The sequence below is a fragment of the Calidris pugnax genome, unplaced genomic scaffold (genome assembly GCF_001431845.1).
Source record: "Calidris pugnax isolate Ruff unplaced genomic scaffold, ASM143184v1 scaffold352, whole genome shotgun sequence".
Taxonomy (NCBI): domain Eukaryota; kingdom Metazoa; phylum Chordata; class Aves; order Charadriiformes; family Scolopacidae; genus Calidris; species Calidris pugnax.
In genome coordinates, this window is record NW_015091110.1 from 1043414 (window position 1) to 1067625 (window position 24212).

Consider the following 24212-nt stretch of genomic DNA (forward strand, 5'->3'; position numbering starts at 1 on the left):
GTGCAACAACAGAAAGCAGTACTTCTGCCAAATGTTTTACCCACAGGAAAAAAGATTACCCATGGTAGCTATATGGCATATCATTACACAGATTGTCAAGAAGAGAGAATTGTATTTAAATTTAGATTGAATGTCATGTCAAGACTCTAAGTCTTTGTCCACTGTGAGCTGTAATTTCTCCACAGACAAATGCTAATGGGAATTTAGTAGTCACTTCACACAAACAGTTTAAAAAAATAAGTAGAAGAGGAAAAAGCCACAGATCTCATGGCCACGTACAAGTAGCAAGTGATGCCACAGAGTTAAGGATGCCTGTAAGCATGGGAATCAGTGAGCTCGGCTCTGTGCAGTCACAGAGTCACTGAGTGATACGGGGTTGGAAGGAACCTCTGGAGATCATCTAGTCCAACCCCCTGCCAGAGCAGCTCCACCCAGAGCAGGTTGCACAGGAACGTGTCCAGGGGGGTTTGAATGTCTCCAGAGAAGGAGACTCCACCACCTCTCTGGGCAGCCTCTTCCAGGGCTCTGCCACCCTCACAGGAAAGAAGTTCCTCCTCATGTTGAGGTGGAACTTCCTATGTTCCAGTTTGTGCCCATTCCCTCTTGTCCTGTCCCTGGGCACCACTGAAAAAAGCCTGGCCCCATCCTCCTGACACCCACCCTTTAAGTGTTTATAGGTGTTGATCAGATCCCCCCTCAGTCTTCTCTTCTCTAGTCCTACATGTTTTCTTTCTTAATATGCAAATTAGTCCCTGATGACATGTGATTTTTGATACCTTTACAACACATATTCATTTGGAAAGATCTAAGGGGAACAGCAACTGATTTTCCTTGTTGCCATTTTCTCTCTGACCTTTAAAAGGAACCTGTTTGAACTCCTCTCTAAAAGGAATTTTAGGATTGAAATGCTTTTTGGGACCCTGACCATAATGCTTAGGTTGGGACTGTAGAAAGCAGAATTTTATTGTGCCATTCGTAGCCCTCTCTGTCCTTTCAGTGGACACCAATCCACATGAGTCCCAGACCCAAAGCTGCCTAATGGTAAGACCCTACATTTTTTCAGCATCAGCCCACGTTGAGCCCACAGATCTCATGTTTTGTAATGACCAAAGTTCTGAACTTGGCATTATCGACACAGGACTCGTTGGATTTTATCCCATATTTTGGTGAATATGGAAAGTAACTGAAGGCCAAATTTTTCTGTTTTTTTGCAATGTTGTGGAGGAAGGAACCATGGCAAAACACCAAAAGCCTTGGAGAATAATTTCGGATTAATCCCATCTGTGTGTTTTTTAACAATCTTGCTCAAGACACTGTTATGAAACTAGCCTTGGCTAAAATGCTTCTAGTTTGCTAGTTTCTGCTTCATTATCAGTATATTAAAATTCTTTAAATTCTACTAGGGTTGAAGGTCTGAGCCAGTTCACTAATGGTACCTTGCTATAGAACCACGGAAAAATAGAATCAAAAGGAATACAATGATATTTGGCTTTTAGAAGTTCCTTTGGCCCTTATCTAGCAATATCTTTCAAGTAGCAGGATGTAGCCATTAAAATCAATACACAAGAACCTGGATATCTTGGGTATTTTTTCTTATTTAAATTGTGAACCCAAGAGAGAAGTAAATCACCCGGTGCCCTGGTTCCTCACGAGGTTTTCTGTTATCAGTGCAGTTATCAGTGTAGTGCAATAACTAAACAAACTCCATGTGTTATCCAGGGCTGATCTCAACTGACCATTTCAAAATAATGCTCTGGTTACCAGCTGGAAGAACAGATGATCTTGTTATTTCCTTTCTGGTTATTTCACTTGTAATAAAGAACATATGAAACAGAGCGGTATGGCAAGGCTTTTTAATCCATTGGAAAAAAAAAATGACTTAGTGAGAAAGTGGGAAATTAGAGTGTTTAACTGGTAAAAGATATTAAGAAATTCTTTGCTGTGAGTAAAATAAGAAAAGAACATGGTGACCTGAGACAGGGATGCAATAAATATGGACATTGTCTGACAAACGGGTGGTAGCAGGGAGATCATTAGTTTTAATGAACAATTAAGCAGTTAGAATGTTTTGCCAACATGAAAAGTGAGCCAAAGGAGAGGTGAAGAAGATGAAGACTGAGGAAGAAACGACCCTCACTCAAAATGAGGACCACTAGAAGGCACAACTACACATGCCCAACAGCTTATTATAATATGTACATGAATTCTCAGAAATGTAATGAATATGCTGATGTTTTCTTGGAACTACACTGAATATGTAAACCTGTTGTGTATAAATTTAATTGGACAACAGCATTCAGTGCGCACAACAGGAGGAGCGATCCCCTGGCCACCCGGCGCCGCAATAAAGAATGCCTGCTTCCTGAACTTTAAATTAAGTCTTAGGAAGTTTTATCCGCCTGCTGGCGGCAACAGCATCCCTTGCCCAGCTGGGAGGGGGGAGCTCAGCCATCTTGGCCCAGCCACCCTCCCGAGGCCGAATGGCCGATGTAGGACCGGCTGGGTCGCCAGGTGCCTCCTCTGCTCCTCCCGCTCTGCCGGGCTGGGCCATTCCCGGCAGGAGTTGCCCTCGGGTTTGCCACAACCCGCGTTCAGACGCCGCTGGGCCCCTGCGCCTTCCCCCGGGGTGGCGGCGGGGCCTGGATTCCCCTCAAGCTGGAAGGACAGCGGCCTCGCGCCCTTCCCGCCCTCCGCTCGCGGGCGACGCGCCCCCTGCCGTCCGCACGCACGCACATCACGTGAGGCGGGTCACGTGAGGGCGCTCAGCTGATCGCCGCGCGGCGGATGGCGCCGGCGGGGGCGGCGGCGCGGCCTGCGGTCACGGTGAGCACCGGGGCGGGAGGGAAGGGAGGGCTTGGGCCGGTGATACGGTCCCTAATGACCGGCTTCTCGGCTCATCTGCCCTTCTCCCGCAGATGAACGGGGCCCCGCGGGACGAGGCGGAGCCGGCAGCGGTGTGGGAGCGGCCCTGGTCGCTGGAGGAGATCCGTAAGGGCAGCCAGAGCTGGTCTTTGGCCTCGGACGCCGGGGTGAGCGCTGCGGCCGGGACCGGGCCTGAGGGGTGTGCGGGTCTCCCCTGGGGTGCGGGGCCGTGTGCGGGGCGGTGCTGCCGCCCGCTGGCCCGGGCAGCGGCTGGGGGTCGGCCTGCCCGCCCTCGGGGGGCAGCAGCGCTTCGGGGTCCCCGCCGGGCGGAGGGCGGTAAGGGCAGCTCCGGTCAGCCCCCGGCGGTCGGCAGGTTCCCCCTTTGCTTTAGCCCTCCGGTCTGGGCGAGAAAGCGTGGGGAGGCCGGGGAGGGCAGCTCCGGTCAGTCCCCGGCGGTCGGCAGGCTCCCCCGTTGCTTTAGCCCTCCGGTCTGGGCGAGAAAGCTTAAACGAGGATTTGGCACCCAAGGAGATGCAAAATGGAATGGAAACAGAGCAGGATGAGGCTTAGTCCTGGGTGTACGTGGGGGTGCTTTCCTCTACATTGTGTTTATTTTGGTGCTAATCCGATCTGCCTGTGTCGTGAACGGTGCCGAAATAAAAAAGGAGTTGGGTGCTGACTAATGCTTTTCTCTGTTGTAAACAGCTTCTGCATTTTCTACAAGAGTTCTCACAGCAAACCATTTCCAGGACTCATGAAATCAAAAAGCAAGTAGATGGATTGATTAGTGAAACGAAAGCCACCGACTGTCGCCTTCATAATGTCTTCAATGACTTTCTTATGCTGTCCAATACGCAGTTCATAGAGAATGTGAGTAAATTCTTGTACACCATCAAGCTTGTTTATATGTAACATAGAGATCAGAGTTTTGTTTTTAGGACTATGAATGAGTTAGGATCTCTGAGGTGTCTTGGTATATCTTTACAGGTAGTGTGAACGTAGCGTTTAGCTGCACTTGGCTGTCTAAACATGAGGAATGTTATGCAATACTGTAAATTTGCCCAGTGGTGCTATAGAATTGTAGGATTGTCTATGTTGGAAGGGACCTTTAAGATCATCTAGTCCAACCATCAACCTAACTCTGATAAAAAACCATCACTAAACCATGTCTCTAAGCACTGTGTCTACCTGGCTTTTAGAAACCTCCAGGGATGGTGCCTCAACCCCTTCGGCTTTTAAATACCTTCAGGGTTGGTGCCTCAATCCCTTCCCTGGGCAGCCCATTCCAAGGCTTAATAACCCTTTCAGTGGAACCATTTTTCCTGATATCCAACTTGAACCTCCCCTGGTGCAACTTGAGGCCGTTTCCTCTTGTCCCATGGATGGAAACATTTTTCCTGATATCCATCTTAAACCTCCCCTGGTGCAACTTGAGGCCGTTTCCTCTTGTCCCATGGCCTGTTCCTTGGGAGCAGAGACCGACCCCCATCTCTCTACACCCTCCTTTCAGGGAGTTGGAGAGAGCGAGAAGGTCTCCCCTCAGCCTCCTTTTCTCCAGGCTGAACACCCCCAGCTCCCTCAGCTGCTCCTCATGGAACTTCTGCTCCAGACCCCTCACCTCCGTTGCCCTTCTCTGGACCCGCTCCAGCAGAATTAGTGTTATTCTACACTCAAAGCAGTTGTTATTAAAGGTGTTGGACTGCGGGTAGTTGTCTGTTCCGATTGGTCATGATGGAGTGTATTTATTGGTCAATGTTCCCACTTTATGAATATTTTAGAATGGTAAAAGCTAGACGTAAAAGCTTGTTACAACATTTATCAATAGAAACACGTGTATATTGAGATGAAGGGCCCTAATTGTCAGATTTGTGTAAGGTTTTTTAGCACTGTGAGTTTTATTGGGTGTTTTGCTTTGATCAGCATTGTTCTCGGGCCACGCGTGTCTCATCTGACTGAAACCGTGATGCTGTTATTGGAAAGATGCTGGCAGAGGACAAGGCAATGGAAATCTGGATTTCTGTCGTGGGTTATTTTGATGGGGGCGGTGGGTAGGGTTTTTTTCAGAGCTGCAATGACTTTTCTGGCCTGCCTTTGCTGCTCAGCATAACGGTTCTGCTGAGAACAGTTTGTACCAAACGTCTTAAACCTTGGGTGCTTGAAGCTGTTTGTTCCCAAATATAAGGGCACAGAAATAGGTCCTCGTTTCTAGTGCTCAATTTAGTTAATGTGAGAGACCTGTCTCTTCCCAGGGGATAACTGCACCTGTGGTTGAGAGATTTGGATTTAGGTTTGCAGGTCCAAGGGGGAGTTTTTATTCCCCTGTCTCCTTGTAGCTGATCCTACAAAAGAGTGCTAGAACAGCTGGGTCGGAGGGATCATCAGGACAAACTGAAGGCTGGGGGAGGATGTGAACCTTCTCTGTAAGTAGAGGAGAAGGGTAAATGCTAAAGGAGAAAAAATATTAAATGACAGGAAAAAAAAAAGGAAAATAGACAGCCCATAAAATTAAGTTTGACTTCAAGGGTTTCTAGAAGAGCTTTATGTTAGGGGCATTAAAACAATGCTGCTTTTTAACGTATTCAGGTCAGTCTGTGAACAGTGATAAAAGGTCAGCTTGTTTTTCTACTAGTGCAGTGACGTTAGCAGTCTTGAATTACCTCAGCTGGGTTGAGATGGTAACTTCAAGATGACTTCAGTGCATGAAGGAGGCTGTGAAGATGCTTGGTGTCATCCATGGCTTTTCTAAAACATGTAATAAATTGATGTCTAATTAATTACACATTAACGGCATATTTTATTTTGCTGGTGGTGCCTGTGGTTTCGCTCTTGCAGCAGTATGATGTTGTTCTCACTTGAATTAATTTTGCTTGACTTTTTAGAGAGTATATGATGAAGAAGTGGAAGAGCCTGTTCCCAAAGCTGACGTTGGAGACAAATCAGAGCAGGTAGTTACCGAAGCTGCCTCGAGCGCTGGCAGTATGTTTGCACTGCTGTCTAACTTCTCATTAGCAAACTTATTTTGCAGATGTTTACAAAGTACAAACTGAACTGTCTTCTCTCTCCCTGAAGTCTCTCTGTTGCGTAGTGTGTGTCAGTCAAACATAAAGTTGGTGGTAGCATTCCAGTTTGTGCACGTTCCCTCTTGTCCTGTCCCTGGGCATCACTGAAAAAAGCCTGGCCCCATCCTCCTGACACCCAGCCTTTCAGTATTTATAGGTGTTGATCAGATCCCCCCTCAGTCTTCTCTTCTCCAGCCTAAAAAGACCCAAGTCCCTCAGCCTCTCCTCATCAGAGAGATGTTCTAGTCCCCTCATCATCTTTGTAGCCCTTTCATTGTACTAATTTGAATTTAAAATTTTGCATGCATGTGGCAGTGAGATTGAGTCTGGAGTAAAATGAAATGATAATGTGTTCTTCCTGTTATTAAAGGAAAAGACACGGGAACAGAAAGAAGCTGATCTGATCCCCAAAATCCAAGAAGCAGTTAATTATGGGTTGCAAGTCCTGGACAGTGCGTTTGAGCAGCTAGACATCAAAGCAGGCAACTCTGACTCAGAAGAAGAAGAAAGTAATGAAAGGGTGGAACTGATACTCGAGCCAAAGGTACAGAGACCTGTTCTGGGAGCACGGGTTTGTGTTAAGCTTATGTTGGACTTGCCTTTTGCTTCTCTCAGCCTCTCAGCAGCATTGCTGCATTGGTATAAATTTGGTATTTTTTACATAAAAAGAGGGTTTGATGACTGCATCTGAAGGAGAAGTGCTCCTTGCCATGTTCCTTGTGTAGCCTCTTGTCTCACAGTTGGGTTAGCATTAAGGTGTGGCACCTAAAGGGAGTTTGTCGTGTACTAGGCAGTGAACTGGGAAAAAGAAGCCTCAATTCTGGGTGGAGTGGGACCTTTACATTTCATGCTTTTTAGGTAGAAAACAACCACTTCATAAGTGGTTGTTCTCCTGGTAAATAAGAACCCTGAGTGCAGGATTTGGGATAAGACTTATGCCTGCAAGTCTTTGCAAGTATATTCTTCTGTTAGATGACACCTAGAAAACAAGTCGGGACCACACAAATAGAAGTAGACCCCTTCTTTAACAGTGTTTAAAAATGAATAAGCCTCAGCTGGTCCACCCAGTTGTATGCTGACTTGAAGCATGTGTCTGGTGGGACTCTTTTGAAACAAGCTTGTACCTTACTTGAGTTAAAAGAAGGGGTGTAAGAGCTGTTCCTCGATGTTAGAATGACCTGATGATGTCTCTTTCCAGGATCTCTATATTGACAGGCCTTTACCTTACTTGATTGGCTCTCAGCAGTTTATGGAACAAGATGATGTTGGCCTTGGAGATCTCTCTAGTGAAGGTATATTGGGACCTTTACATTTCATGCTTCCTTGAGTTAAAAGAAGGGGTGTAAGAGCTGTTCCTCGATGTTAGAATGACCTGATGATGTCTCTTTCCAGGATCTCTATATTGACAGGCCTTTACCTTACTTGATTGGCTCTCAGCAGTTTATGGAACAAGATGATGTTGGCCTTGGAGATCTCTCTAGTGAAGGTATGTGCTGGCACGACCTTTTATTCATATGTGAGTTTCTAATTGGAGTCTTTGGTCTGTTTTCACTCACAGCCTGGGTTATGCTGTGTGATGTTCTTGCTAGTTTTGAGACAGACGCTGTAATTAGCTGGGGGAAAAATGTGCATTGTGCTGTTAGAAGCACTTTGCTGGTGTGCAAAGCAGCAACTTCTCAGTAACTTCTGCTCCGTGTCTTAGAAACACAAAATGCTTAAATTTCAGCAGCTTTTAAAGCTCTTCCAAACCTCCCTCTTTTCCACCTGTTTTTGGTTCTCTTCACAAAGCCTTTAAAGTTGCTGTCAGTATCTTTGGTGACGACATTGCTCTGTGTAGAGATGTCACTTCTGATCTTAACTTTTCCTGTTTTCATTTGCAATAGAAGGATCAGTAGACAGCGACCGGGGAAGTGTCATTGACAGTGAAGAGAAGGATGAAGAGGTAAGTGACAAGTGACAGCACCAGCTACTTTGCACGAGCATTCACGAGTCCTCGGTTGTGCGTGAGGCCATTAGTGACCTTACTTTTTCATGTGGGGTCTCCAGATACATTGCAGTTTGTCCATTCCCTGTGTTGGTTGTGGTAAATGTGCTTTTTGTCATTATACTTTTGCAGTAGTAGTAAAGTAGTATTGGCTCTAACTGCTATTATATTATTGTGGTCTAATTTCACTTTGTGAAGCAAATAAGATTCTTATAAACAATTCCATTTATGGAGGACAAATTACAGTTAGGAAGAATGGGATGGAGGTCAACAGGAGCAAGTTTAAAGGTTAAGTAGGTATCAGTAATGTACCTCCAGGATTTGCCTCATGAATCTGCTGCATTGGACTAGAAATTTCTGATGTGTTTTGCCTGTCTTGGCTGGGCTGCTTTGGAACTGTGCTGTGAAAGCACTCCTTTCATCCTGAGGAGTTTGCTTTTGGTATCTTTGCTCAATTACAGTTAAATCCCTTTTGAGTTACTCAAATGCACTGTCAGTTGGAGCTTGCTGTCTTTGCTAAATTAATGACTTTCTAGCAAGCTCTGTTCATAAAGATGAACAGTGGGAGGGAACCAATTCCTTGGTTGGGTCATGGTGAGGAGATTTAAATGTCCAAACGTAAGCGAGTCCAGAGGTTTTGAGCTGTCTCTTGACCAAAAATAACGTGTGATACTTGTCTTTGGGTCTCTTGTGTTCCAGGAATCAGATGATGAATTTGGAAACCCTAGTGAAGACGACCAAAAGACGGTACGGTTATACACCCTGGTACAACCTGAAAGTCCTTCCACTGGTGACTCAGTGAGGGTGCAGCAAAGAGGAGAAAAGAGCTCTAGACAATCAACTATTAAAAACTTTGGTTAAGCCTGATCTGTATAACTTTGTCCTGGCCAGATGGCAGCATGTTGTGAAATTGAACCTGGGTTGGGCTTAAGTACATGCTTACAAGCCATTGTTAGATGCAAATCCTATGTGTGATGGCATTGCCTGATGTGTGTTTTCCTCAGGAGTAACTTTGGAGTCCTGAGAGCTTAAAGAATCTACTCCAGGAAAACAAGTGTCCTGTAGGATTATTTGATTGATAATTAAAATTATAGACTTGCTATGCAGGAAGGAAGGAGCAGCACATGAGTATGACATGAAATCAAAGATGTGAACAGTATTAAATGTTTGAAAAGTATGTCCATTTGGATAACAAATGGAAAGTAAATGGTTAAACTGAAAAATTCAAGCCTGACTTTAGCTGTTTGTAGTAGGTGGTAAGTAACAGGAGAAAGAATCTTACCCATGTGTAGGTGTGCTGGTGCAGATCCTCAATCTGAAATGATTTAGCACCAAAAGAACAATGTTTCAAAAAGTACTTTTTTTTTTTTATCTGTATTTTGATACAATAATGTTACAAAAGCCCTCAAAAGTTACCTTAAGCTATATTGACCTTTGTAGGGTAACTTTGGGTGCCTGATGTATTTTAAGTTGAGCAAGTATCTTTGGGTAGTTTGTGATTTAGGTTGTTTCTGGGCCTTTGTCCATGCCAGCCCCCAGCTCACAATTAATTTCATCTTTTTCATCCTTTTTTTTCTTATTGACGTGATTGAGGCCAGGATGCAGGGATGTATTCTCTGCTATCCTGCTGTCCACCTTAGGAATAGCTCGAGATGATGTAACTTTTTACCAGCTGATCACAATGTTCCTGATTTAAGGCTAAATACTGGGTGTTTAGTGGAGAGGAGGTTGTGAGCTAAGGGAAGCAGCACAGTCAGAGCTAGAGGTACTCCTCCCTTACCTCTCAAAAGCTGTGAGGCAACCCAAACTAGCTGAATGTTTCCCTCCTTTTGGTAAATTTGCTTTGAATATTTTTGTCTAAGCTGATGTAGTTTTGTGCTTGTTTTGTATGCCAACTTCAGGAGAACATAAGAGTGTTATTGTTTTTTAGAGGACAGCACAGATAAGTGACGAAGATGATTACGATGGCTGTGACCTCTTTGACTCTGAAAAAGAGGAAGATGAGGATGGAGACCTGGATGAAAGCACAAGGCCTGTAAGTAATTGTTGCCTCCGTGGAGAGAGATTTGACTTCCCTCATAAAAAAAAAAATCTGTCTTTATAGGGATTATAACAGTAGCTCTCGGTTAACTGGGATGAGATCCTGTTGAGAGGGCCTGTAAAAATCCTGAATTGTCTTTCAAAATGGTTGTTCAGGCTTCACCCCCTTTAAACTCGGGGGCTCCTGAACCCTAAAGTGGCATCAAAGCTGTCTTTGAAGGTCATTAAGAAATTACTTGTGCATTTGCATGTGGCAAATGCTTCTTGTTTGTCCTGTTCCCAAAACAAGATGACATTAAAACTTATGTGATCAAAAGGGCCTGGAAATGTGGGGTTTTTTTTTCTCTCGATGCCCACATAATCTGTTAATTGCTTTCTTAATAGAAAGCTGCATTGCTTCTTCTGAGGGCTTCAGGCAAAGTCTAGGCAGGACTTTGTAGGAGTGAGGCTGGAGAGTACACTATTTATAATTGCAATTGCATCAAGTTGGTAACTGGATCGTATGTAAGGAATATGCTGTTATTTGTCCACGCTCCTCAGAAGAAGAAGAGGCCAACATCATTTGCAGATGAGCTGGCAGCTCGGATCAAAGGAGAAGGACCAATCAAACAGGATGAAGAGCGTTCATGTACGTTAACTCTTGAGCTTTGATAAGTGCTTGTGAGAGAGCTGGATGGGAAATTCTGTGTAACAGAAGTTTCGTAGATCTGTTCTTTGAATATGTGTTAGGTGGAAGCCCAGTGAGAGGAATTAAAGACACTATTTTGTGTTCTGAGAAACTTTTTGGTCATAACTTATAAGAATGAATTGAAATCTGCTGAGTGTTACAGTGGAAAATACATTGCTTTCAGGTGAGACAGGTCACTCTCCAAGTTCATGTGAACTCTGCAGCAGAAAGCCCCTCAAAGAGCAGATGTATATTTTCATAGGGTGTAGGTTGTTTGGTTTTTCCTCTTTGTGGCTTAAATATGCTGCATTTTGAGGAACTTCTCCTTGCTACTGTTTTCAGTGATAGTTTAGACTAAAATCTGCATTTACTTTTGCATTGTTGTCGAAGGGGGGGACCTCTCTCAAGTAGTTATTCCTGCAGCAAAGCAGCAGTTGAAAACATCTGCCTGAAATTGAGGTGGCAAATGCTTGTGAGCCTGCTTTTGACCTGTAATGCTGAGAGCACAGACAGACAAGAACAAAGTGTGTTCTTCTGTGGTTCAAACAATCCAGCTGGGTCTGTGGAGTATAAAACCAACCAGCTTATTTTGTTCAGCTACAGGGAAATCTTCTGTTCAGTGAAATAACCTTGAGATGGTAAGGCCAGAGGGGCCAACCAGCTTATCTTGTTCGGCTACAGGGAAATCTTCTGTTCAGCGAAATAACCTTGAGATGGTAAGGCCAGAGGGAATAAAACTGAATTAAGGGTAATATGTTTAGAGCCATTTCAGTTTCTTAAAGGTTCTGCCCTCTCTGTGTGAGATCTGCACCATCTGGAATGCTGCATTGCCCTCTGGCATCTCAGGTGACACTAGCCTGTGTGTGGGCAACTGTGTTGAACCCACAGTGTCTGACATAATGATGCTATTACAATTTTATGTGCTAATTCTAGAACTTCATGGAATTGGTCCAGTAGGCTGATTCATATGAAAAGTGTACGGGTCAGCTTGGTTAGGTTCTCTTTATCATAAATTGATCACAGGCTACAAGTAAAGATGGACTGTTTTATTTATGCTTTGAAATTTTCATCTTAAAGCCCTGTCACCAGAGACCAAACCAAGAAAAACCCTGAAAGAGAAGAAAGAAGTGAGAGTTCCGTCGGATGGTAGGATTTCCTCCTCTCTTGTTTTTAAAATTGTGGGTTGGAATGTAAGACACTGTTTAGGCAACTCTGATGTCTAGTCTAGAGACTGGGTGAGATATCAGTGAGTGTCCTTCAAGGCAAGTGTGTACACAAGTCTTGGTTGTGATGTGCATGTAAAATATGGCTAGAAACAGGTCTAGTGAGAGTTCTTCCTTAAATATGGTCTTTTGGAGCAACCATACCATATGGTTGCTCTAACCAAGCATACAGCTTCTCTGTATGTCATGGTGTGTACACAAGTCTCGGTTGTGATGTGCATGTAAAACATGGATAGAAACAGGTCTAGTGAGAGTTCCTCCTTAAATATGGTCTTTTGGAGCAACCATACCATATGGTTGCTCTAACCAAGCATACAGCTTCTCTGTATGTCATGTTCATGAGAGAGACAGGATGGAATCAAACCAGTTTGAATTTTGGTTGTCTCTTTAATTCTCTTTCCTGAAACTTGGTCAGTTGTGCTGCAGCTCTTGGCTCTTGTGCTTTCTAGATGAAGACGATGACATCTTCAAACCTCCTAAGTTGACTGATGAAGACTTCACACCATTTGGGTCAAGGGGTGGCCTATTCAGTGGTGGAATGGGTCTCTTTGATGATGAAGAGGTGAGAAATGGAGTGTGTGTGTTCCCCTTTTAAAAACAAAGCATCCTCATGAGAAGGAAGCGGTGGTTGCCTGTGTCTTGGCTTAAAGTGGTTATTCTACATGGGAAAATCAGCAGCCGTCTTTTGCTACAAAACCCAAATTCACCACTTACCCCCGACTTTGTGTTTTCATCTTTCAATCAGAGTGATCTTTTTGCTGAAGCACCAAAAGAAGAATCAAGAGAGGAGCGAGTCCCAGTAAGTGAAGGTAAGAACCAATTGTTGCCTCCTGTGTATGTTGAGATTTAGACTGTTGTGTTTGCAAGCTAGAAAGTCTGGAGTAGCAATTGTTGGCAAGTCTCTTCTCCTCCCCAGTCTTAATAGAGAACAGCTGTGTTTGCCTTGAATTTTAAATGTGTTTATTCACTATAATCTCTTACACACACCTACTCTCCTGGAGCTGAAAGGATGTCCTTGCTGATGTTGGCAGAGCTCTCTGCATGCACTGGGTTCCTGCTGCTGAAGAGAACTTTGCAGGATCCAGTTGTGGGTTTGAGTGGAATAAAGATTTCTTCTTGCAGATTAGTCTGAGTTTGCCATGAGCTGCGTATCTCGGCCCTTAGGGAGTCTGAGTACACGTTCTGTTCTGCAGCAGGTTTTACTGAAGCATTGTCTCTGATGAATTTCCAGATAGGAGTTGAGAGACTAAGCCATTTTTATTTAAGCTTATTGTATTGAACTGGTTTTGAGTGTGTGAATGTGTAAATCACACTATGTGTAAACCTATATCATGTTTATAAGCTTCAGTAGAGCTGTGTTGTGGAGTTTCAACGGAACAAAAATAGCTAGGCTGGTCTTATATCTATATATATCTGCAAAAAAAACCTCAGAAGTTCAAGGAGAACATCTAAAGAGTTCTGAGCTGTTGAGGAAAAAAAAAATGGAGCTCAAAGACTTCTCAGATTCCTCTTTCTGTGGTAGAGTTCTGAAGGATTTGGCAGCATAAACCAATTTGCATCCGTTTGTATTGTACTTCCTATGATTTCAGTGTCCTCTACAAAGTCCTTAAAGAAAGTTCCTGCAGGTGCAATATCTCTGTTCCCAGGTATGATTCATTCAATAGCAAATTGCTTCACGCACAAAATGCTCTTTTCTTTAAAACCAGCAGGTTTTAAAGAAGAAAAGGATCCAAATACAGCAGCACTGCATTGCTTGATCACGTGCTTAATGCCAAATGCAGGCGCTTCTACCATGCGAAGCCTAAACTGCAACGTGCTTTATGGATAATCAGGATTCCGTAGGGGCTCTGAAGGTAGAGATTGGTGGCAGATGTTAGCAGCTGGCAGCTTCAAGTGTTGTGCTGTGCACCTTAGGGACGTGTGTTACTTTAACTGATAAACTAACTGACAAAGTTTAAGTCTGCAGTGCATGGAGTCACACCATGCTCTGAGAAGGAAGTGTGTTTTGATCTTAGATTAGCAGAAGATCAGTTTAAACATCAAGTTCCTATATTTTTGTGGCAGAGGTAAAAACAGTCTCGTTTCTCCAGTTTTGATTGGAAGGATCTGCATAAAAGGGGAAGGACCAGATCTCTAACTTGGAGCTAAAAAATAAAAATAATTCTATTAAGATCTCTGTTCCATATTAGACTTCAAGCTGAGCAATGAAAAGAAAATGTGTCACCAACATCTTTGAATCCTCTGACTTTGATTTGTCTCTGTGTAGGGTCTTCACCTGATTGAGTTACCTTAATTTTAAGTTCTACCCCTTATTAAGAAAAGCCTATTTTAAGACTGTAGCTTCAGTTAACTGAGCCCTCAGTCAGCATGATTTTTAGAGTAAGCTGTTTACATACAGGGGTTTTACTCCAGGAGGAAAGATACCCATCAGCAATGCTCATCCTACATAATTCTAAGATTTGATAGCAAAGTTTAAAAGAGCAGATTGAGGTTTTCTTTATCCTTTGCTCTTTCTTGGAGGTATTGTTGCATAAAGAGTGAATTTCCCATTGTTCTAGCAGTGTCCTTTTCTAGTTCATCAGGAATTAAGTTACAGGTAGCATTTATTCAGAGTCTTCAGTTGCTCCCTCTCAGTAACTTGTTGACAGGCTAAAGCACCTGAGAGAAAAAACAAGATTGAAGCTCCTTTGCTGTTCAAAATCACTTAGTGAATGTATTCCCAGTGAACAGTTTGTTTAGGAACTTGAGAATGTTTAATAATGAATCAAAACTTTGTGGCTGTGTTCCTGTCAGTCCTGTGACACTTCCCAATTGCATGGTACACTTATTTTATCATAAACTGCTGCTGTGCTGGTCAAAATTCATGCAGTCTGCTGACATTTAACCAAATAGCAGTTGTTGGGCTTTCTGCCAGCCTTGCAATCAAAGCCATTTTTTCTTTACCACTTCCAAGCTTCTATACGTAAGGAGCAGGCTGCTGATTTTTACTAAAAATGCTAAAAATGTTTGCAGACAATCTATTGATATGCACAGATCACCCAAGCAGGATGTTTTCACAGAAGAAACAGTCGTTACCAGCTTGCTTTGGTATCCAAAGGACACAAGAGTTCGGGACCAAACTCAGCCTCCTACTGCAGTTCTCCTGGAGGTCTCCCATGAGAAGTGCATCTCCTTGGGATAACTCAGTGGCCTGTCCTCCCTTCTCCTCAAGCACCTTACCACTCTTATTTGTCCACAGTGGGGTGATTTACTATTTATTAAAGTCAGATTCTGGTTTGGGAAGCCTGTAAGGGCAACAGTGTGGGACTGCTGGATATTCTAGCTTTAATGTGGAACCTGGTTCCTAGGGGAGATGAGCAGGTTTGAGGAAGTAGTGATTGCAGTGGGAGTGCTCCACCTGTGTCTTGGCTTTATCAGGAGGTTTCTAGCTAATGCTTTTGATGTGGCATGATTGCAGGAGCGGATTGAAAGCTGCCATAGTGGAAACTCAGCCTGGCTCCACTTGCTATGGCACAAGTTCAGCTTTTTGGTAACTGTCAGTCATCTCTCTGTGGCATTTTTTTCTCCCCATCTGACCTGCAGGAGGAAGCAATGTGTTTGGTTCCACTGTAACTGTAGAAAAAGACAAGAAACCTGGAGCACAGAGCACAGAGAAAACTCCCAAACAGCCTGGGAAAGTTGTTCTCTTTGACGATGACGATGACTTCTTTGCAGAAACAACTAAAAAGCCTCCAGATTCAGGTACCTCTGTGCATTTGCATTGGAGTGTCAAACATTAAAGGTCATCAGAATTAAAACCGGTAGGAACCAATGAATTATTCAAACCTGCATCACTGCTATTTCTGCTTGGGTTTTGGGGGTTTGGCTGGTTGGTTTTTTTCCTTTTTTGGTTATTGACATTTCTTTTCCTCAGAGTGTTGTGGGACTGGTTCAGTTGTATGTGCTCTCCACTGACTTTCCTCTCTTGGGATGCTCCTTCTACTGCTAGGGCAGTGTCTGGGCTCAAATCAAGGAAATGGTACAGACTTTGTTCATGCAGCCTTGAATCCTCGTGCCCAGCACTTCCTATTGGAAAGCTCTAGCCCTTTAGAGGTGCCAAACCAATATGAAACGCTGTGTTCAGGGTGTTAGAGGTACTTCTGGTGTTGGTCAGCTTTAAAGAGGGAGCATTGTGTCTTTTGTGACTCCAGGTTCTGCTTTTCTTCAGTAGCAGCTGTTCTCTCCTACTCATTCCCTCTTTGCTTTGTCTCTTGATGCAGTCAAGTCCACGGCTGACTTATTTGATGATGATGATGAAGAAGAAGGTGACTTATTCAAGGAAAAACCTGCCATTCCTCCTGTGGTCGCTGGCACAACTAGTGACTTGTTCAAGGAAAAACCTGCCATTCCTCCTGTGGTCGCTGGCACAACTAAAGAAACAGAAAGCCGTAGGGAGACAGTCATGGAAAAGAAGGTAATGGCTAAGGTTTTAGGAAGAAATTACTATAACAGCTGAAGTAGTATTTCCATGTTGAACACTATGGAAGTGCCGTATTTGTGAGGTTCATAAGGTCTTCCATGACCAGGCTTCTTCAGGGATCCTTAAATGTCTTTTGCCTCTCAAACTTTGGGTTTATTTGAGGTTTTGTGTGTGCGGGCAGTGATTGGAGGAATGTTATTAAGGCGTGATTGAAATAAGAGCAAAATGAGAAGTCTCGGATTATATTATATAACCATTCTATGATATGAAATGTTTATGAAATTGATGGCTGAAATGATGCCAGTCTGACTCCAGAACCTTTGGTGTCACAGTTCTGTGCTGTGGAGATTGCACTTACACCAACCAGTGATAGCAACTTAACTGGTAACCCGTTGCTTGTATATATTGTGGGAGAGGAGGGGACATACCCCAGTTCTACCTAAGGATATACAATAGTTGGAATGTTCAAATTAAGGTGCAGTGCAAGAGTATCCACGGACAGGGGAGCGGGACTGGTGGTGGGAGGTCACCCAGGGCCATTGCTCTGGTCTCACAGCACTTGGCTTTCCTGGAGGAGAGGATGGGAACTGATCCAGCAGCACCACTCCTGCTCCATCAGGAAGCGAGGGCTGTTTTATACCCCACGCTGGCTGACAGGAGCCCTCGGGTCTGGAATCATTCTGAGTTTAATGGCAATATAGCCGGTGGCAGGCTGGGGCTGTGCTGTGCTAATGCAGGAAATGATGGCTGGCACAAACTGCCCTCTTCTTTTACAGAGGACAGCTTGTTAAAATAATCATTTTCCTTTAGCTCACAAGGCAGCCTGGTATAAGCCTCTGCATATGTGTTCTGCTGAGGAGGAGGGTGGTGGGAGGGGAGACCTATGGGAGGACCTGCAAGTCTGGCTGCATGAGAAGAGCTCTCTCAGCACATGAGTTTTGGACTTCAGCCCGTGGATGATGAGCTTGTGTTCTGTCCCTTCAACTGCTGGGATGCTGCCAGCAGCACGCCCCTTAGAAAGGGTCTAATGATTTTCTCCCCTGGATTGAATCTAAATGGGTGCTGATGCAGTGTCTTTATTTGTCCTAAAGAGTCAACCATCTTCAGGTGACAACTTCAAGCCTTTATCTGAAACGCCTCCGGTAAAACAGAGGGGCCTCTTCTCTGATGAGGAGGATTCTGAAGTGAGTATCTCTTTAAGTCTGTACAGAAATTCTTTAAATCTGAGTCACCCTGACTTCAGTGTCTTGTATCTGGGGACTCCTTGTTTATCTGTAGGATCAGGAATTCTGACATCCATGCATCTGCTCCCAGTCACCCTGAAAGTTCCTTCTTGCTCCAAATCTCTTGGAACGTTTTCCCCAACTTCAGAAAGGCATAAATTGAAAGCCTGAAGAGGGGAGAGATCAGCAAATCGAGAACAAGAATCATGAAAGACTACATATATTGAATATTGTGTCTCTGGTTCCAGCTCACAAATAATCTGCAAAGCTGAGGGGAAGCCCCTGTGGAGTTGCAGGTGGTTGGTACATCTGAGTAAGACAATCTTTCCCTACTTCACAGGCACACTAAACACTCTTTAGAAGGAAAAATGTGAAATAAGAGTTCTTAAAGGTGTTTTTAAAAGTTCTTAAAGGTGTTCTTTGGTTTGCACAGGACTTGTTTTCATCGAGTAAAACTGTGAAGTCCAAAGCTACGTCTCTCCCCGCCAGCAGATCCGTGACAAAGGCTCCTCTCTCCTTGTTTGATGATGATGAAGAGGTAAGAACCGCTCCCTGGTGCTGCTTGTGTGCAGGATCCCTCCTGTTGCAAATGCAGGAGGAAATACTCAGGAGTTTACAACACTAAGCTTGTAAATGGAGCACTAAATTAGAGCATTAAATTGGTCTGGCATCATGTATCAGTTCTGAGCAGGTGGACGGCATTATGGAGGAGAATGGTAGCAGGGACTCTTGTGGGTTCATGGTGTCTTTTTAGTATTTGGCAGTCAGTGTATATTATTTCTGGACCTAAACATGAAGAATGTTATCCATTTGATAGGACTAGAGAACACTGAGTAATAGAACTGATAGGAGCTTCAAGAAGCTGTTTTATTCTGGCCCATGGTGCTTACCCACATGGATGACTTCTTACTTCCTTTGTGTCGTGGCTGGGGAATTCCTTTTTTTTTTTTTCTTTTCACTTTTCAGTGTGTAAGAATTGTGGCTACTAGAGTAGAAACTGAGATCTGTCAGGACAGTGAAACATTTTATATTGTAATGTCTCTGGTATCTGCCATGAAGGTTCTGTTATGGAACTGAAGTGTAAGTTAGGTAGATGAAAGCATAAATAAATGTTAGATAGTGAAGTCAACATACGCTTTTCTATATTCTGATGCCTATATAGTAACCTGCGTGAGTGTCTTCAGTTGAAAAGGTCTTGGTTCTTGCTCAGGGGTAGTGGTTCAGCTTGCCTGTTGCCTGTCCTGTCCTCTCACAACAGGATTCACTCTCTATTTCGTTCTGTTCACAAAACACCGTTTCTCTGTCCCACTCGTCTGAGAATAAGTTGCAACAGTGTCTTGCACAGTGATGACTTCTCAGAGAGCTTTTCATTGTGGCTTTGGCTTTTGATTTTATTATTTTTTTATTTTATTTTATTTTAAGGATGGCAATGGTGTCTTGCATGGTGATGACTTCTCAGAGAGCTTTTCGTTGTGGCTTTGGCTTTTGATTTTATTATTTTTGATTTTATTTTATTTTAAGGATCTTTTTGGTGTGGCACCTGCCAAGAAGCAACAGGAAAAACCCCCTGAAGAGAAAGCGAAACAGTCAGAGCCACTCAAGAAAGTCTCCAGCTTATTGTTCAGCAGTGATGAGGAGGTATGAGGAGTAAGATTTGAGTTGAAAAGGGTCACTGGGCTTTATACTGGGCAAAGCATAAAACTCTGGAGATGGGAACCACAGCCCAACTCTGCTGCGTGCACGTGCTGTGCCTGTTCCAATCCTCTGACATGTTTGCAGTCGAGGAGGCTGATTCTTGGCTCAAATTAGCTCAGGATCTAGGTAACAGAAGTCACGTGGGAGATAAAATTAGTATTTTTCAATGTAATTTATAGAAAGATCGATAGCAATGGAGGCTGCTGCCAACAAACCTGATTTAAAGATGCTAAAAGGGAAAAACAAGTTTGCTCTTACTGCTTTAATTTCTGTAAGGGAAGTTTAGCAGTTCTAGAAAGGTATACGCTGAGTTTTTCTTAGTTTTGGGTTTTTGTGGAGGGTTTTTTTTACCTTTTCTGGGGTTTTTTTTGCTTGCTTGGGTTTTTGGGGTGGTTTTGGTTTGGTTTTTTTAAATCTCAGGGTAGGGAAAAATGAAACATAAATGCCTAGGCTTCCCAGAGAGCAGCCCTCTTCTAGGGATGGATTAGGTGTTGTCTTGCATTTTAAATGAAAGCCAGAGTCACTAAGTAAATTAAAAACTTGTCTGGAAAGTCTCTGAATTAACTCACATGAATAGGATCCAGACTCTTTTTAGCCTTACCACCCCCCAAAATTACTCTTTTGTGTAGACTTGATGTTTTATTACCTGTCCTGTAATTATTTGTTCAGTGGATATTAGGAATATTTTTAGATGCATTTTTATCTTAATGTAGAATAAACCAAGCTCATACCTCAATGTACCTGTGGTCACTTTCAGAAGGGGGAGGACCAGAGGTGAGGAGTGGGGCAAACAACTTGAAATGCTGGGAATTAGAAAACATACAAGCCAGAATCCTGACCCTGGAAATGTTTCTTTCTACTGTAGATTTTATTCAATTCGGACTTGATTAAATGCTGGTGCTGGGGGTGGAGTGGGAAGAACTGTGGTTAAAAGTTGAGGAAATAAGAAATGCAGCATCGTGCCCTCCAGTAATGAGGGGTCTTGGGTGTGGGTGTTGTGTTTTTTCTTGTTGGTTGGTGTTAAGGTGGTGGTTTTTTTCCCCACCCATACATCACACTTACTCATTATTTAAGTGGCACAAATCCACTTGTACTGGGTGACCTTACTCCTGTGACTGCAGTTGACACTGTCAAGAGTCAGTTGTCAAGAGCAACTGTAACAAAGTGTGTGTATTCTTGTTTTGCTGGGCAAATACCCTGTGTGGAAAGGTGGCCGAGGCCCTCTGCAAAGCCTGGGCAATGTCAGGTGACAGCAGCTAACACAAAGGCAGGAAAATAAACTAGGAGAGAGATGTAAGAGCTGCCAAGATACTGAAGTGTTTCTGCCTATAGAGAAGATGGGGAAAGTGGCTTTAACCAAGACAAAAGAAAACTTAAGGGCTCCTTATTTTTAAGGATCACTGGAATGTCCCTAAGCCAACTAAACTTCCTTTTGAAGACGACCGGAGAGAGGACCCCATGAAACCAGCTAGTGCTGCCAGCCAGGCTAAAGCAGTGAAGAAGACGAGCCTCTTTGAGGAAGAGGATGAGGAGGATTTATTTGCCATCACTAAAGAGAGGTGACAGTCCCTGGAGGGGAGAGGAGGGGTGGTTTTTTCAGAACAACACAGCAGTGCCCTCAAAACTGAACAGAGCCAGGGACATTGCAAGTGCTGTTCTTGTTGCTGAGGAGGAAGCAGAGGAGTGGGAGTGGGGAGGGCTGGGCTCTCTTACCTGATTTATATCTGTGGTGGATCATTCTCCCTAAAATCACACAACAGTCTAGGTTGGAAGGGACCTTTAAGATCCAAGTCCATCCTTGCCACCACCAAACTGGGTTCCAGTTCCTTGACTGCAAGATAAAATCATCTTGGCCTCTTATCTTCACTCCTGCAGACAAGAAGGGAGGGTGGGAGAGCTGTTGAGACAGTGGGGAAGCTGAATCCTGCATCAGGGACCGCTTGCTGCAAGTGGTGGTCTGAGGTTAGGCTTTCAAACAGATGCAGCCATGAGATGCCTCTGAAACTTTTGCACTGAATCTTCCCCTTTCTCCTCTCTTTCACTGCAGCCAAAGAAAGCCACAGAAGGTGTCGTTGTTGTTTGAAGATGATGCTACTAATGGAGACTCGCTCTTCAGCTCCCCATCAACGCTACTTCCGTCAGCTGCGAAGGCTGCAGCGGTACCTCCCTTTCTTTTAAAACTAACCTGGAACACTTAGTCTTTTTATAGTCTGTCTTCCTTCTTAGGTACCAAATGTAACTCTCACTTGGTTTAGACAATGGTAGTTCTAGTAAATTGGGAAAGGGAACAGGGCAGACTGAACTCCTACATGAACTTCTTACCACCGGCAACCTAATAGAGATTTCAAAATTTTCTTGACCATTAACCTTATATTTGTTTTGTTTATGCTAAAAGCCCTTCCTGAGGATATTTTGAGAATTCTTGACTGTAAAATACTGTTAAAAGGAACAGACTAGAGCTTCACCCTTTGTGTCACCTCTGTCCGAGCTGATTCAGATGTGTCTACAGGCTTCTTACTGACCCTCTGCTGAGGGTGCTTATGCTGTCCTCTGTCTCAGGAGCTTAGCCTGTAGCCTGTCTGGTTGTGCTTTGGAAACGAGAGTAGGAGCTGAAAAAGCTTAACACAGCTGTATCTGCTGTGGGGTTCCTGTACATGTGTGTGTTTCCCCCACTCCTTTGCCTTTCTGCTTCCAAGGAGAACAGTTGTCGTGGCCCATAAAGATAACAGGCTTGGGACTAGAAAAAGAAATGGGCAAGTCACAGTCTGGCTGCTGAAAGTCACAGGAAATGGGGCACAAGATTCCCAGGGCATCTGCTTTAAGCTCACAGCTGCTTCCTGCAGCTCTGCAATCAGACTCAAGAGCCTACAATACTAGAAATCAAAAGTCACAAACCAGGTTGTCCCATGGGAGTAAAGTAGGAGAAGTCCAGTGTGTTGCCAGCTTCCTAGGTCCCTCAGAAGGCAAACTGAGACTCTGCTGTCCCACAGCAGTGTATACTTCTCTTTTTCCCCACCAATTTTGTGTCAACAACACGATCTTAATTTTGCAGGAGAAAGTAAAGCCAGCACAAGCATCACTTTTCTTTAATGAAGAAGAAAAGGAGGAAAAGGAAGATCTGCCAGATAGAGCAGCAAAGTCTAACCAGGTAGAAGACACATTGTGGCGTTTGGAAGAGCCTGGAGTAGTTCCTGTGCCTGGAGGAACAGATGTTGCAGGGCAGCAATCAAAGGAAAAAGTGAGGGATTTTCTTACATTAATCTGAAGTTTGGTAAAGATTCTGTTTTAAAAAATATGTATATAATCTAACAGTGCAGTTCTGGGACAGAATTCTTTTTCTAGATTGCCTCGTCTATTGCCAAGGAGAGAATAACTCTGTCTCCATTTAGCAAAATCACTTGTCAGTCAAACAGCAAATTGATTAAATGGCATTTAAAAGCTGTTTCCCAGCTGACATACACGATAGAATTGTTTGGTGGTTATTTTGGGGCAGAGGGAGGAATCTGTTTCATTTTTCCCCCAGAGTGGGTTGGGTAACCTCTGTTGACATGAACAGAGCTTGCCTTTAAAAGGTCACCTCTACTGATGTGTAAGCTCTGCTTCGAGCTCACTAACTTTGTTTCAACAATAATAATAAATTAATAAGAAATGGCGTTGGTAGCCGCTGTGGCTTTCAGGGTTGTGAATTTCTCCTGGGCAGCTCCTGAACTAAATACCAGGCTGATACGCTGAATTTTTAAAATTTTTAATTATTTTTTTTTGTGGAGCCTTTTGCAGCAGCATCCTCAGGGCCAGATAGCAGTTCAGATCTGTTTGCAACGTCACCACCGGCTCTGGAGAAAGACGTCAAGACCCAGGCTAAGAAAGCATTAAGCTTGTTTGAGGAGGAGGAAGAAGAGAGACTGGAAGATGATGATGGCATGAAAAATGCACAGAAAGAAATTGGTGTGGTGAGTCCAGGGAAGTTCTTGAACGCTAGGAAATAGTATTTCTACCTTTCTACCTATTCTAGGCAAGGTTTTGTTTTTACTCTTCCCTCTCTTCATGTCATATGGGCTAATCTTTCTCCGTTTCTAAACTTAGAGATTCTTGGGTGAGAAATTATTCCCCATGATCCTGAATCCCTTTGTAAATCTTTCCATCCCACTAACTCGAAGGCATTTTGCTGCATGGTAACATGTACAGATGTTTTGGTGCAGCTACTTGACGTCTGCTGTACAGAACTGATTCCCGTTACCCATCAGAGGTACTAGGAAGTGGAAGGATATGGAATTTGAAGCCTTGTGGTTTATCCTTTTATTTTCTTTTTATTGTTTCAGTTTGCTTGGTGGATATATGCCCGCAGACTTAGCTTCAGCAAAAATCAGCTTAATTCTATGCTTACTTCTGTTTTTTCAAGTATGTGTGTCCACTTATTTTTTTAAAAAAAAGCCTCCACTTGCCATATACTTGGTGTCTGGCTTTCCTGATATAGCATGTATCACCAAGAGGTAGACTTTGAATCTTCAGCAGCAATATCCTTGAATCCAGGATGATGTTATTGTTTCTACTTGCTGCAGATGTACCAAATTTTTTTCTGTAAACCTGAATTCATGTCAAAAAGTATGTACTGTAAACCACAAAGTTTCGTCATCTTAGTGTAACCACATAAAATAAGTTAACACTAAAGGCTGAACAGACTTTAATCAGAAGACCCTGGAGCTGAATAAAATAGATGGCTCTTGGAGAAAAACCCACTGTTTATAGCTGCTTTTGAGTTAGAATGGATTCTTACCATTAGTGCTTATTTACCTGTTGTGAATGTATCCTGTGTTTATTTTTTTGGGGGGGAGCAGAGGGCACATTATGAGATGGTTGCAAGAAGCCACATCTGTCCTATGAATTTGGAAAGATAAAAATCCTTTCAAATCTTTCCCTCAAAGCACTCGGCTGTCAGCACGTAACAGTCACGAAGTGATTAAGGTGCTGAGATGCATATTCATGCAAAAATCAGAATTTAG

The 24212-nt window shown here is 43.5% G+C and overlaps 1 protein-coding gene across 1 annotated transcript in view; it reads left to right on the forward strand.

Annotated features, from left to right (window-relative positions):
- The first annotated feature begins 2750 nt into the window (after positions 1-2750).
- Positions 2751-24212, forward strand: part of LOC106897459 (WASH complex subunit FAM21A-like) — a 34161-nt gene continuing 12699 nt past the window's right edge. The window contains exons 1-24 of the mRNA XM_014958083.1: positions 2751-2823; positions 2916-3029; positions 3568-3732; positions 5742-5807; positions 6292-6465; positions 7120-7213; positions 7805-7863; positions 8605-8652; positions 9836-9940; positions 10486-10573; positions 11690-11758; positions 12285-12397; positions 12581-12644; positions 13425-13481; positions 15418-15576; positions 16095-16136; positions 16194-16288; positions 17386-17478; positions 17951-18055; positions 19039-19155; positions 20608-20771; positions 21260-21371; positions 22265-22450; positions 22980-23162. Coding sequence (XP_014813569.1) covers positions 2785-2823; positions 2916-3029; positions 3568-3732; positions 5742-5807; positions 6292-6465; positions 7120-7213; positions 7805-7863; positions 8605-8652; positions 9836-9940; positions 10486-10573; positions 11690-11758; positions 12285-12397; positions 12581-12644; positions 13425-13481; positions 15418-15576; positions 16095-16136; positions 16194-16288; positions 17386-17478; positions 17951-18055; positions 19039-19155; positions 20608-20771; positions 21260-21371; positions 22265-22450; positions 22980-23162 — 2511 coding nt within the window. The 5' untranslated portion in view covers positions 2751-2784. The remainder of the gene's footprint in view (positions 2824-2915; positions 3030-3567; positions 3733-5741; positions 5808-6291; positions 6466-7119; positions 7214-7804; positions 7864-8604; positions 8653-9835; positions 9941-10485; positions 10574-11689; positions 11759-12284; positions 12398-12580; positions 12645-13424; positions 13482-15417; positions 15577-16094; positions 16137-16193; positions 16289-17385; positions 17479-17950; positions 18056-19038; positions 19156-20607; positions 20772-21259; positions 21372-22264; positions 22451-22979; positions 23163-24212) is intronic.